Source organism: Zingiber officinale, chromosome 7B, assembly GCF_018446385.1.
Source record: "Zingiber officinale cultivar Zhangliang chromosome 7B, Zo_v1.1, whole genome shotgun sequence".
Taxonomy (NCBI): Eukaryota; Viridiplantae; Streptophyta; class Magnoliopsida; order Zingiberales; family Zingiberaceae; genus Zingiber; species Zingiber officinale.
In genome coordinates this window covers 64,131,589-64,146,503 of record NC_055999.1, presented here as the reverse complement: position 1 = coordinate 64,146,503, position 14,915 = coordinate 64,131,589, and the positions used below count along the sequence as shown (strand labels likewise).

Sequence of the window (14,915 nt, the reverse complement as noted above, 5' to 3'; positions counted from 1 at the left end):
TACTCACAAAATCCGTATAGCATGTCATCAATCACAAAGCATATATCAAAGCATGAAGTATCATAATATATCATACATGGTCATCATATATATCATGAGCACAATCATAAATATCATGGCATAATCATGGCATAAACACAAGGTAGCATGGCATATCATAACATGATCATCATACTCATCATGACATATTCATAAAGTATATGCAAGGTGAACTTTTAAAACATGCATCATGACTTTTTAAAACGTATAGCATAGATACTTAAACATAATCTCAACATAAGAGGGGATCCCGACTTGTACCACGTACATAAATGCGCGCGTCCTAGTAGGTCCAAGGTAGCAAGTCTTGAACCCTACAAGGCATATACTAGGCCCGTTTCTTAGTCCAGCGACCTAGGGGCACTTAGGAGCCCATCCCTAACGAGATCCGTTTCTTAGTCCATCGACCCCGGGGCGCTTATGGAGCCCACCCTTGGTACAAGCCTTAAAAGTAAAATAGCATGTCATATTTACATAGTCCATATCACTCATGTCATATTCATGTCATGAAGAGTGCTCTTAATCCCACTTATAGGGAAGCAACTCTTTTAGGCATAGCTTAAAACACGTATAATTGAGCACACAGCATATCATGATTTTGAGCACACAGCATATCATGAACACATGCATAATTAAGCATACAACCTATCATGATCTTAAGCACACATCATATCATGAACTTGAGCACATAGCATATCATGAGTTTAGGCACATATCATATCATGAATTCGAGTACATAGCATATCATGAGTTTAAGCACACAGCATATCATGAACTTGAGCACATAGCATATCATGAATTTTAGCACACAGCATATCATGAACTTGAGCACATAGCATTTCATGAAATTTAGCACACAGCATATCATAAAAATAAGCACATAGCATATCATGAAACTTAGCACACCGCATATCATGAATAGGACCTAACATATATAAATGAACCTCACAGCATGTCATACTCTCCACATATCATAAAGCATTGCATGTGAAGTTCATGGAAGAACACAATTAGGTCTCTATCCCTAGTGACAAGTGGTGGCCGAAACATATAGAGGTGGTTTAGGTTATCAAGCAACAAAAGAACATGTGAACCCTAAACATCTATCATTTCTTATGACATAAGAGGCATCTTAAGCATGTTAGGTATAGGTTCCAAGCTTTCTAGGTCCCCTTTCATAACCTGGTCGAAACCCATTAAGTCTCCTTTTTAGGTTCTTAACAACATATAAGCATGAACAACCCTAACAAATTTTCATATCATATTCCATAAGAACTCCTTTGAGCATATTTGATTAGGTTCCAAGTTCTCTAAGCCTTTAACCCTAACATGGCCGAAACCCAAGCAACATGTTTCTAGGTTACAAGCAACATGTTTCTAGGTTACAAGCAACATGAAAAGGTTAATCTTCATACTAACATATCAATACATATCATGAGAATCACCATAAGTACATTTAGTCTAAGTTTCAAGCTTCTCAAGCCTTTTAATCCAATGTGGCCGAATCTTGTAAGCATGGGTATTAAGTTCCTAGTGGCATATTAGCATGAAGACCATAAGAACTTTCCTAGCATTCATTTCAAAGAATAACATGGACCACTTAGTTTAGAAATTGAAGCATCCTAGGTCTTAAAAACAATTGTGGCCGAATACTAAAGAACAAGAATTCAAGTTTCAAGCAACATGTGAACATTAGTTTATTTCATCTCTTCATCAAGTAGAGCATAGGTATCTTAGACTTGATTTAAACCTTCCTAGGGTTCAAGTCTTGAAATGGCCGAACCATCATATATAAGAAATATTGTTCAACTTAACCTAAGATCATGGAATATCACATTAGCTTCATATCTTGTCTTATGAGAATCATAGCATGCTTAAATTTTTAGGTTTAAAGCCCTTCTAGGCTCTCAACTCTATCATGGCCGAATATACATGAATATGGAACCAAGTTTAAATTGACATACAAGTGGGAAAAAAAAACATCAACAACACCACTTATCATTAGGTACATATCATAAGAACAAGGTAGCATGCTTGGTTTAGGTTTAGAGCTCTTCTAGCTCTTTTGTTCCTTCTATGCCGAAAATCCAAGTTCATAAATTTATGTTCTAACCAAACATTCTAGCATGAAAATATTAGTTTATCTCTCCTACCATAAGGTACATAACATAAGCAAAATCATGAACATATCTTAGTTGGTTTTTCAAGGTTCTTTAAACTCTTTTTTTTTTCTTTGCTTGGCCGAAACCCTTATGAAATAACCATAGATTTTTAAGTAATATTTTTCAAACAAACATATAGCTATTGTACCACAGGTGAGGGGAATTTACATCCTTTCGCTTGTGGTTTTTCTTAAGGAGGAAAGTGTTCTAGTTGTTAGGGAAGGAAGAAGTTTCTTCCTCTTGTGCCTTCTTTGATTTCCTTTGCTTGGGGAGGGCTAGAACTTGAAGGTTTCTTCTTGAAAATTGGCTTCCTTGGAGAAGAACTTGACTTAGTGCTCGGATCAAGGAGTGGGAGGATCTCCTAGTCTCGGTGAAGAAAAGAAAAGAAGGAAGGAGGAGGAAGAATGAAGAAAATGAGAGGTTTACTTCTCATTTTTTTTCCTATTTATTCCTCATGAGAGAAATTTATGCCCTCTTTAATTCTCCCTTTAATTCATCCATTATTCTCCTCTTGATTCCCACGAAAAATGAGGAGAGGGAAGGGTGAGGGAAACAACTTGTCTTCTTCTTATTCCTTCTCTTAGTCAAGAGGGAGAAGAGGTGAGCAATTTGGTTTTCTCTAGCTCCTTGTTTTATTTTTCTTCTCTCCTTTAACTACTATTTTTATTCCTTCCTATGCATATGTTGCTTTCTATCCTAGTGGTGATCATGCCATTAATCTTTCTCCATTATTGGTGGGAGGTTCAAGGTTCAATCCTTGGCCTCCACCTCTTACCTCTTATTTTTATTTTGTTTCTTACTCTTCTTTTTCTCTTATTCTTTTTATTTATTTCCATGCTCTTAATGAGAATAATACCTATGTATTTATATAACAAAAATTCATGGGTGTTACACTCACATTGATCAATCTAGATATCTAGGATAGAAGGACAATGTCATATATTGTGAGGAGTCACAATTAGTAGTCACAAGGTTATGTTGGATCTCAACATTTTTATAACTTGGGTAGTAATGATGTGTTTCTAGATACCGCTCATTACTTATGCTTCTAAATGGGTTTAGGAGCATTGCCAACGTTATAAGAACCTATAGGGTCACACACAAAGGACAATTGATGGAGATTAGGTTCATATGATGAACCAAGAGGATTAGAATAATGTGATGAATCAAATTGGATTAAGAGTAATCCTAATTGAACTAATTGAGTTGGACTCAAGTTGATTCATGTGTTCAATGAGTCTAATTTAGATTATGACTCATTGAATCAATTTAATTAAATGAATTAGATCCATTATATTAAATTGGCTTGAATCAAATGGTTGGATTTGATCAACCATGGGAGTTATAATGTCAAGTTTGACTTGACTTGAGAGGAAGAGGAAGAGTCAAGTTTGACTTGACTATTTGCCACCTCATTTGTGAGTTGGCATTAAGTGGCCAATAATGGTGTTACACATCATCATGTTTAGAACATGTGTGTGCCACCTCATGGAGGTTACAAATCTCCTCTTTAATGGCCACATTAAATGAGAATAGAGGTTACAACTCCAATAGTGGCCGGCCACTTATGGTTGAATGGATGGATTAATTTTTCATTCAAGCCAATTCATTCCATCTTCTTCCTTGCTCTCATTCTCCTCTCTCTCCCCTCCTCCTTGGCCGAACCACATAAGGTGCTAGCACACCTTTGTTTGGTCTTCTCCACCTAGTTTGTTCGTGTGGATACTTCTAGAGGATCGTACGCTTGACGATCTCGAGATCCGGCGAACCGTTGGACGAGCGGGATTGCGAAGGGCATCGCATCGAGGGTAAATTCCTTCTCCTAGTGTAGATCTAGGCTTTAGTAAACTCGTACATGAAATTTTATTTTATAAACTTCGTATGGATCCGGTGGCATGGGAGATTCGGGGTTTCCGCAACGCGAAAAAATGATTTTTGTGGCCCGAAATTCCCAACATAGGAAACATGCTAAAATAGCAGACACTGATTATAACTTTAAGTAAACAGCTAAATAGTCACTTATGATAAAATTGAGATTAACTTATAATCTCATGGGTCTCACATAGTAAAGAAGCAAGGATCCATTCTCCTACTACCCTTCTTGTCGCCATAGCACATGTAGTATTAATCACATACTACGATGTTATTCTCTTTACTAAAAAAGTGCATATTTTTCTCAAATTTAACATCGTACAAATTTTGATCTAGGCATACCTAATATCTAATCTAAAATTCAACATATGAATTTCAATCTGACCTTAAGTAGATTTAGTAAATGGTGGGTACATTTACTCCGATCTTTACATAAATGATCTCATCTTGACACCATTATTAAAGCGACCTTAACTTATAAGTATGTCTCTACTCACAGCTACATAAGTTGTCTCATAAGTAGTTGTCTTACCTCTATTTATACTTAACAAATAAAAATGATTGTCTATGTGAGTGGACCAATCTCAACCTGCCAACATGCTCATCAAGACTTTAATCTAAAATGTAACAACATATACACTGAATAGATCATGACATTTTATAACGTATTACATTTTACGAAATCACAAAGACTTCCCATATCATTGGAATGACTCTTTAGTCAATGACTTAATAAAAGGATCCGCAAGCATAGTACGTGTAGAGATATACTCAAGAATTATCATTTTCTTGGCCGCAATGTCCCTTATAAAATTATACTTAATTTCTATATACTTGTCTTTGTTGTGATATTTGGGATCCTAAGATTGACTATTATAGTACATTATAACATGACTTCCACTTTCCTCAGTAATTTTCAAATGCTTCAAGAACCTTTTCAACTAAACAGATTGTTGCACAACTGATGCGCAAGACACACAACTTCCATTGTCGACAAAGCTACACAAGCCTAGCCATATAGCTTCTATTGTCGACAAGGTTACACAAGCCAAGCCAAACAGCTTCCATTGTCGACAAGGCTACATAAGCATGTTTCTTTCTATTTCATGAGATGACGTCACTATTTAGCAAGAAGGTATAGTCATATGTGGATTTTTTTGTCATCAAGGTCTCCTTCCCAATCTGCATCTATACAACCTTTCAAGTTCAGCATAGATCCTTGGAAACAAATACAATAATTTGTTATCCTTTTTTTGAGGTATTTTAATATCCTTTTGACCACTTTCTAGTGTCTTGATCCTAGATTTAACTGGAAACGACTAACTAAGCTAACAACATAGGTTATAGTAGGATGATTACACAACATAGTGCACATCAAACTACCAATAACACTAACATATGATTTTTTTTTTTAGCTATTTCTTCAGAAGTCTTGGGATACAATGTTGCAATTCGACAAATTGAAGTATTGTAGAATCTTAGTGATATAAACCTCTTGAGACAAATCCAAAAGTCTTTTTGATCGATCTTTCATGATCTTCACTTCTAAGATGTACTCAGCTTCTCTTAAAAAATAATACCCTTCATTTGGGTATATCCTTTTGTAACTAGTCACGCTTTGTATAGATTAATCAATCCATCCACTTTTCTCTTGATTTTGAGAATCAACTTATTCCCAATAGCCCTTCGGTCTAGAGGAAGATCGACTAAATCTCAAACTTGATTCTTTCTTATTGACACCATTTCCTCATCCATTGCAACTTACTTTTTTTTTCTCTAACTGAACATCTTAATGCTTCATCAACTGTTTGAGGTTCATTGCATCAACTAAGACTGTTATTAATGCCTTATTCTCAATATCAAACCATTTCCAAGGTTTAATCTTACGAACACTTCTTCATAAGTTGGGTTATTGAGAAGTCAACTTATGACTTGGTAAATCACTCTCACTAGGTTGACTAGATTCGGGTATCTCTTTTGACACCTCTCTTGTTGATAATTTCCCATCCTCCTAAAAAAAGAGAATACTCTTATCAACATCACCTCTAGTTAAGAACTCTGTTTTGAGAAAAGTCGCATCTCTCGAATTTATTTCGGAAATAGTTCCATTTAATTGCTCACCTATAAAAACATAACCTTTGGAGGTCTCATAATATCTAATAATAATACATTTCTTACCCCTAGGTCCCAGTTTTCCATACTTTTGAGAACTATCATGAACATAATCAGCTGACATCCAGGGTCTCAGATTACTTAATCTGATTTTCTGTGTGTCCAACGTTTATATAGGTGGATGGAATTGACTTTAAAGGTACATTGTTAAGTATATAGGCCACAACTAACGATGCATCTCTCCAATAGGAGATCGACAAATTACCCTACATCATCATAGACCTAACCATATCTAGAAGAGTTATATTTTTTCTTTAAGCAACCTCATTTTACTGTGCAGTTCCTGGAATTGTTAGTTGTCTAATAATCCCTCTATCATTACATATTGTCTTGAACTGATCAGACAAATATTCTCCTCCATGGTCAGTACGTAAGGTTTTAACCTTATATTCCAATTGAATCTCAACTTCGTTCAAAAATGATTAAAGCAATCTAATGTTTCTGATTTATGAGAAATCAAATACACATGACCAAAATAAGAGAAATCGTTAATAAATGTAATGAAATAAGAAGCTCCATGTTCAACCTTCACATTCATTGGACTATAAATATCCGAATGAATTAATTGAAATGATGATTCGGCTCTTATAGCCTTACCAAATTATTTCCTAGTTAATTTTCCAATAAGACAATGCTCATATATAGATAAGTGAATCTTAGTCCGAGTGTCTAATAGACCCTCTATAGCCAATTGATTTATACGTTCTTGTCATATGTATCCTAATCTAGCATGTTAAACCTCATTAGTTATATCTGCATCACTAGTTAGAACAATATTTGAAAAATAACCCTCAATAGTACAATTGATATCTAGTTCTATATCAAGAACCATAAAATCATTTGATAAAAAACTATATCTGATTGACACTGTGTCAATCTTCAATTCAACACTCCGGCTATAAAAATTAATACAATGTCCTAAATCAAGAAGACCTGTAACAGAAACAAGACTCCGTCGAATTTCAGGAGAATACAGGACATCATGTAGAAACAAAACACTACCACCACAGAGGTTAAGTTTATAAGTGATGACTCCTTTGACTTCAACTCTTGCATTATTTCCTATATAGATCTATTTGTTGTCAGCTGGTACCCATTAGCACTCTACAAATGTAACTCACTCCTGAGTTATATGGTTGGTTGCTCCTGAATCTACAAAGGATAAGAATTATCTAACAACACTGAACTAACAACGAAATGATTAGGAAAAGAAGACAAGCTTGGATTTTTCTTTTATTCGGCTCAGTGCACTCTCGAGCGACGTGACCTTTCTTGCCACAGTTAAAGCAAGTCAACTTTCTTTTAGGTTTCACATTAATCTTCTTTCCTTTCTTCTTGATTGGGCCCTGTTCCACAGCAGCAGCTTCTTTCCTCTTTCCCTTTCCCGTCTTGAACCATTTCTTTTTCTTGGATCATGATGATCCTACAAAACTAATAACCACATAGCTAGTCCAAAAATCCTTGCGAATTCAACTCTCTCCACCTCCAACTCTACATGGAGTGAGATGTCAAGGAAAGTTTTAATACTCTCACTATGAGTTAGGGTCTACTTCATGATCTCCCAAAAATTTGAAAGAGAATGAATAACTACTTGAACCTATTGTTCATCGGTCAATTCATGACCAGCAATTTTAAACTCCCGAATCATGTTTGACATCTCCTTGAGGTGTTGAACCATTGAAAGATTTGGATGCTTCTTATAGCTGTCAAACTTAATCGTCAGCTGTTGAAACTTGCTCAGACTTACTCCATTGTATTTTTCCTTAAGGGCTACCCAAACTACTTGAGCCATAATATATGACTCATATTCAAAAACTAGGTCATCCAGCATTGGACTAATCAATATTCCCTTTGCAGTGGAGTCCTTCTTCTTCCATGCCTTATAGGCATCAAGATCTCGTCTGTTCTATGCAATGAGACCATCTACAGGTTCTTCCATAATCTATTTTAAAGCCTCAAGAATTTTTTTTTCCTCAAGAACATATTGTATATTGAGCTACCAGATTTTATGGTTATCCTCATATAATTTCTCTCTGTTATTGAGTTTAGTTATGATGTTCTTATTTACCATGATCTAACATAAATAAACATATTATTTAGTATTCAACGTACTTCATATGCATGTGATTTATGATTGACTCAATGTTAATTTGAGTTGGTTTATAAAATCAAGTGATAACTATATTTCCACTCAGCATTTGTATTGTCCAATCAAATCAGCATTGATCAATACTATTACATATATCCCAACAAATGAACTAATCATCGAATGAACAAATCATTAAAGTAAACATGAACTAATCTTGAAATAAACTAATCATTGAATTGAACATGAATTAATTATGATCAAGTTTATTAACACATAACATAACTTTTCATAAAATAACTCTATTCGTACATAATGATAGAAATTATTACATGACTCAAAAATTAAATGGGCTAATATTGTTCGTATATAACGACAGTAATAATAAAATAACTATAATAAATTAGTTAGGTCAACATCATTCCCACGGGGACAAACACCAGTGCAGTGGTCAACTCAATCATCTTGAACTTGGACTCATTTGAGGCAATCTCTATTAGCTCAAACTCTTCGGGATCCTCTTGATCCACATGGTGAAGTAGCTTCACACACAACTATGCATATGAGATTCATCCCATACATAGTCTGCTTCCATCTTGGGATACTCCGACAATGAACGCATCAAAGCCTAGGTCCTATAATTATCCAGAATTGGAAACTCTTTTCACTGGAATTTCCAGAACAATCGATCAAACCTTTCAATGTGTCCGTTGACTCCATAAACTAGGTTATATTCAATCTCCTAAATTTCCTCCCTTAGTTGGTTCTGTCGTACTTCACGACGAGTTAAAGTGGCAATATTAGTATCATCTGTAAATTAAATAAGTCAGTACAAAACTGTCTTAATTTAATTTATACAAGCATAAAACTAACATTATTAATCAAGAAAAATAAATTTTCTTAATTTTCAGGAGTCTAAGTCAATTGACTCATTAGACTGGTCGATTAGAAAACTAAATCCTGAACTTTGTCCATTGTCCTTATTAGAACTAATCTAATTGGACTGAAATGTCTAATCTTGTTGTACTAATTTAAGCTCATTTAAGTTAATCTCAGACTTATTGATCAAACTTAGGTCCATTTGATCAAACCAATGTCTATTGGATTAAGTTTGACCTATTAGAACAAATCTAATTAGTTTAGTTAAACCAACTAATGGTTTAAATCGTAGACTGGGTTAGATTGGACCAAACTAATTGGGTCAAATTAGTCTGTTTAAATCAACTAATGATTTAAACCAACTCTTGGTCTGATCAGATCAAATTGATCAGGTTGAACCAACCAATAATTTAAACCAGAACTGTCTTATTGAATCAAAATTGATCTGGTTAAATCAACTAATGATTTAAACTAAACTTGGGTCAAAAACCCAATCCAGCGATCTATTTTGGATCAAAAAATAGATCTGGTTCGATGAACCATTAAATAATATATATATCATATATTATTTTTTTTGTTTTCTTACGTTTTGATTTTATAAAGAAAATGTGCATGCAAATAACTTTTCCTTTTTTTTATTGCAAAAAACTTATATTATTGTGCATGCATGAAGAAACTGTAAGAAGAAGAATAGGGAGAGAGGAAGAAATAAGATGAGAATAATAAAATCTATTGTTCATTGATATTTGCCCTAAGGACAATACAATATATAATGTTCAAAAAGTACTTGGTCAAATAACTAATTAATAAATAACAGAATTATTAGAATAATCCAAATACTAATATGATTTGATTTGGTAATTTGATCCGGTCAATTTGGATAATTCTGTTATATCTCTTTTACCCCCCGACAAACTCAATGGGAGATCTCTGACGTTGAGTTTGCTTGGTAACTTGCTGAAACGTTGTCTGGATAGTGGCTTAGTAAAGATGTCAGCGATTTGATCTTCAGCAGAAATATAAGAGACGGATAACTGCTGAGTTGCCACACGTTCACGAACAAAATGAAAATCAATCTCCACATGTTTTGTACGAGCATGAAAGATTGGATTTGCTGTAAGAAGAAGAATAGGGAGAGAGGAAGAAATAAGATGAGAATAATAAAATCTATTGTTCATTGATATTTGCCCTAAGGACAATACAATATATAATGTTCAAAAAGTAATTGGTCAAATAACTAATTAATAAATAACAGAATTATTCTAAGAATAATTCTGAGAATAATTATAACAGAATTATTAGAATAATCCAAATACTAATATGATTTGATTTGGTAATTTGATCCGGTCAATTTGGATAATTCTGTTATATCTCTTTTAGAAACTGTTCGTCTTCTTCATCGCTTTCGCCACACGCCTTCACGCCTCATGAACCACGACAAACACAGTCGTTGACAATAGTAGCCAAGCACCGACATCCTGGGGCAGTTGTCGGCCCTTTTCGATGTCGGTCACCCATGGCCCAACGTAGTCGTCGACGTACATCGGCGTATGCTTGCACAGAAACAACGAGAGGTGGCCCACAGCCACATCAGTGGCCACAGGCACATCCCCGGCCAACCAGGATGCTCTTCCTAGTCCCTCGAAAAAAACATTGTCAGCAACCTTCCACCATGTGAAGCTCGACTTCGATGGAAATTGTGACGTTGTCGCATTTTTTTTCGACCCGACGCAACACTGTTCACAACAACAATATATGTTTCTCCCGGCGAACGATGTTGTCGCTCTCTCTGACAATATCCCTCTTTCGATATGTTGTCCCCGGCAAGCAATGATCGCCCGACATAGGGGTAAGTTTCATGAGTTTTTAAAACTAATGCTTTAATACCATTGTTAATTCTAATAGTATGAAACATAAAATAGAACTCACAGTGATCTCCGTAGTAGATTTTGATCTTCACTTTTCATACAAAATAAAAAATTCACAGTGATGCTCGGAAAAGATATCGAAGAATAACTTGTCGTCGAAAGAACGATTACGAACGAATCAGAAAGCTCTTTAAGATTCCACGAGCCAAATCTTTCTGTAATTGATGTTCTCCTCATACAGTCTTGTGCTCATAGATAAACCTTGCACAGAGACCTTTCTTGTATTAGACGAACCCTTTCTCTTTGACTTTGCACCAACCTCGCGCACAGCAAACCCCCTTTTTGTCTTCTTTGACTTGGACCCATATATATAAGAGGAAAATTACTCTGCCTCTCTCTCTATTAATGGAGAAATTAAATGAGCTAGAATATGAAGGGGAAGTGGTGTCTTTTCATATTTTTAACTCTAACATTTACGCTAGTAATACTCCTAACGACGGGTGGATAAACTTTGCATTGTTTTTCCATGCTGCAGTTTCTCCTTTTACAGATCCGCGCACGAGCAATGTCGTATATCAACTACAGCGGATACAAGCTTCAGCCTTACCCATTGAAGCATTTGTGTGATGTTCTTAGAATCAAGGTAACTCGTGGTTTCTTGGCCTGCCGAATCAAGTTAATCAAGGAAATAATGTGATGCTTAAATCTAGCATTAACCAGTAAGTACCTAATTAGGAGTCGGAGCTGGAAGAGCTTTGCCATGTCTGTGGCCTTGAAACCACTATGGATGAAGCAGGGATGAAAACATTGCCTGTCAAACAAACAAGCTTCAGCTTACCCAAACTCAAGACTGCCAGTCCATTCACTTTCGACTCCTTAGGATATTATTAAGAGGTATGCCAACATTGTTTGCAACTCTTCCCCATTTTCTCATTTCACTGATTTAAATGGTGAACTATTTTCAGGTGTATGTTGAAGATTTGAGTGTCCAATCTGTATTGAACTTGTTTTCATCAAACATTTGTCTTTATTTTTTTTTTATTGACATCATATCTAACTTACGCCGACTAATCTTAAAAATGATCAGATTGATCCTACGAAAATTCCTCACTAATTATCAAAATAAATATAAAAGTACTCAAAGTGGACAGCACATCAATCCAATATTCTTTCATCAATCACATATAAATTTATCAGTTAATTAGTCAAAACTAAAACTTAACCCGAAACTTCATTTGAAATATGATGATAGGGTGTAAGCCCGGTTCAGGTGGGTCATATGTTCGGTCAAGTTGAATTGGACCGGGTTGAGTTGTTGTTCTGGTTCGGCTGGTAGTAAGGTAGCTTCCTCCATGGCCTTCCAGCCATTCCTGTCCAGTTCCATCTCCTCCACCACCGAGCACGTCGTCTCCACCTTCCCGATAGCGCACAGGCCATTCGTCAGGCACCTGAAGGTCTCCTCGCGCGGGCAGTGCCATCTGGTGAGCATCACTGTCACCACCCGAGACGCCATCTCGAAATCCCCCGCCCGGCACGGGCCGTCATCTTCTTCGCCACGGCGTAGTTGACCTCCCAGCACAGGGCGTCCATCAGCAATGCGAAGGTGATGGAGTTGGGCTGGACTCCTGTCTCCTCTCAGCACCATCTCCTCCTTCAACCTCGCGTCGGTTCCCAAGATGCCGTTTTTGGCGGAATGCCCGATGAGGACAGGGTTGAGGGACTGAACGGAGGGGGCGGAGGTGGAAAACTCGAAGGATCGGAAGGCTTGGAAGAGATCGATGGCGCGGTTAGGGAGACCATCGCTACTGAAGCGGCGAATGAGGGAGTTGAAGGCGGCTTCCTTGCAGGGGATCGGTAAATTATTATTATAATTTTTAATAATTTTATTTTTTTTAGCATTTTTGATAATGCCTATTTTTTATATTTTTGATTTTTTTAATACGTTTAGGGAATTTAGGATGGTAAATCTGTTTGGAACTTTTTTTTCGTATCTTTTAAATTTCTTTTCTTTCTGTATTGTAATGTAGATGATTAAGGTTTATTTCCTTTCTTTTATCTCATAAGGTTGGAGTTTATATAAATATGTGTTTAATTATACTAGGAAATAATCCTCCATTCTAAATAAAAATTTCTGCTTTCTCTTCTTACATTCTACTCTAATCTATTTTTTTGTTAGTCCATATAATAATCGTTATTCTACTCGACGTAAGTTGGTATCAAAGTGACAAGCTACAATTTGAGAAAGTCAAAGCATCAAGTCCAATGAAGGTCATCGTGGTCATGTCAGACAGATTCTAACTGAGAAAACTTCGTACCATGGTTATAACACCAAAGACATGATTGCGGATATACATAGGCAAGTTGTAGATTTATCCCAACACCTAGCTGAAATGATATGAATTCGTGAAGATCATGAGATACGTGGTCGAGAGGGCCGACATGGACCTCAGATTTCGAGTTGATCTACCTGTATTTTCTAGTATGACCAATAGAGGGTTTCGTTGATTGACTTACTGAAGTGGAGCGAATTTTTTTATCATGAGAAAGTTCCTAATTAGTTGAAAGTAAAATTGATTGTCTTCAAACTCAAAAGGTCTTGCATGACATGGGAGCACTGGCCACGCTTGCGATATCAACATGGCAAAACCAAGATCAAGAATCAGAAGAAGATGAAGAAAAAAACGAAAGATCACTTTCTACCTTTTGGGTACACTCAAGCTCCATGCTAAGGACGATTAGATTTTACCATGGAGACTGATAGCTTCGACGTCCAAGATGACCTCGATGGATTCAAAGATAATTTGAAAGAAGAAGTTGATGAGATATTTTATAGTGATAATCTAGACTTTAATCGTTTGTGAGAGTTTAATTGAGGAATTTGATCTAGAAGAAATTGAAAAAAAATCTAGATATTAAATTGGAGATGAGATGAGACGACTAACGCACTATTTGAGAAGAAGTGAGGGAAGGAGAAGAGAGATTTGAAACCCTATTTGGGAGGAAGTGAGCTACGGAAAGGAAATGTAAGAAAGAGTAAGTTTTAACCTTCCTTACCCATGAAACAAAATAATTTTTTACACTTTGATTTGGGGTGTAAGGAAAGGTAAGGGGAACTAAAAAAAATTATGTTCCAATTTTATCCTTATTTTATTATATTAATTTTAAAAATTATTATTTTAGGTATTCCTTGCGCAACGACGAAAAACACTCGCACTGTCTGACGCTCGCACTCCGTCGACGTCAACTTTGACGCCAACACTGACTTTAATGTTGATGTCGACTTTGACACCGATGTTGACGTTGACTTGAGCGCTAACTTGGATTCCAACACCGACTTCAATGCTAATACTGACTTCGACGTCAATATTGACGCCGACTTCAATGTCGATGCCGACACCAACTTCGATGCCAACACCGACTTCGACGCCGATGCTGACTTCGACTCCAATGTCGATGCCGATTTTAACAAATGAGCTATAATTGCTTAAACATGTAAATCTTAACCAATAAATATATGCAAGATGCACTAAGTTCTTGAATGCTTAAGTCTTTAATAAAAGTGAAGGTGATTTTGTAATTTTACATATTTAATTTTCATTATCCTCACTTTCCTCTCAAAGATAACAGTTTCGTTAATGAATCTTCCCTCCCTCCCAAATAAGGAGAATATAAATACTTTACTTCCCCTATCTTTCTCTCTCTTCTCCTCCCTTGCCTTTCCGTTAATGAACCTTTGCTCATCTCATCCAAACATAGGGTAATGATCATAAAGTTGGTGATGGAGATTCAACCAATTTTAATAAGGAGGTGGATGTAATTTTATATCATATGGTAAAA

At 36.0% G+C, this 14,915-nt stretch overlaps 1 protein-coding gene across 1 annotated transcript in view; it reads left to right on the top strand.

Moving 5' to 3' along the window:
• Window positions 1-12,054, top strand: part of LOC122004387 (receptor-like protein EIX2) — a 48,799-nt gene extending 36,745 nt beyond the window's left edge. The window contains exons 3-5 of the mRNA XM_042559282.1: window positions 11,629-11,721; window positions 11,814-11,934; window positions 12,044-12,054. Of these exons, the coding sequence (XP_042415216.1) occupies window positions 11,629-11,721; window positions 11,814-11,934; window positions 12,044-12,054 (225 nt within the window). The remainder of the gene's footprint in view (window positions 1-11,628; window positions 11,722-11,813; window positions 11,935-12,043) is intronic.
• The last annotated feature ends 2,861 nt before the right edge of the window (window positions 12,055-14,915 follow it).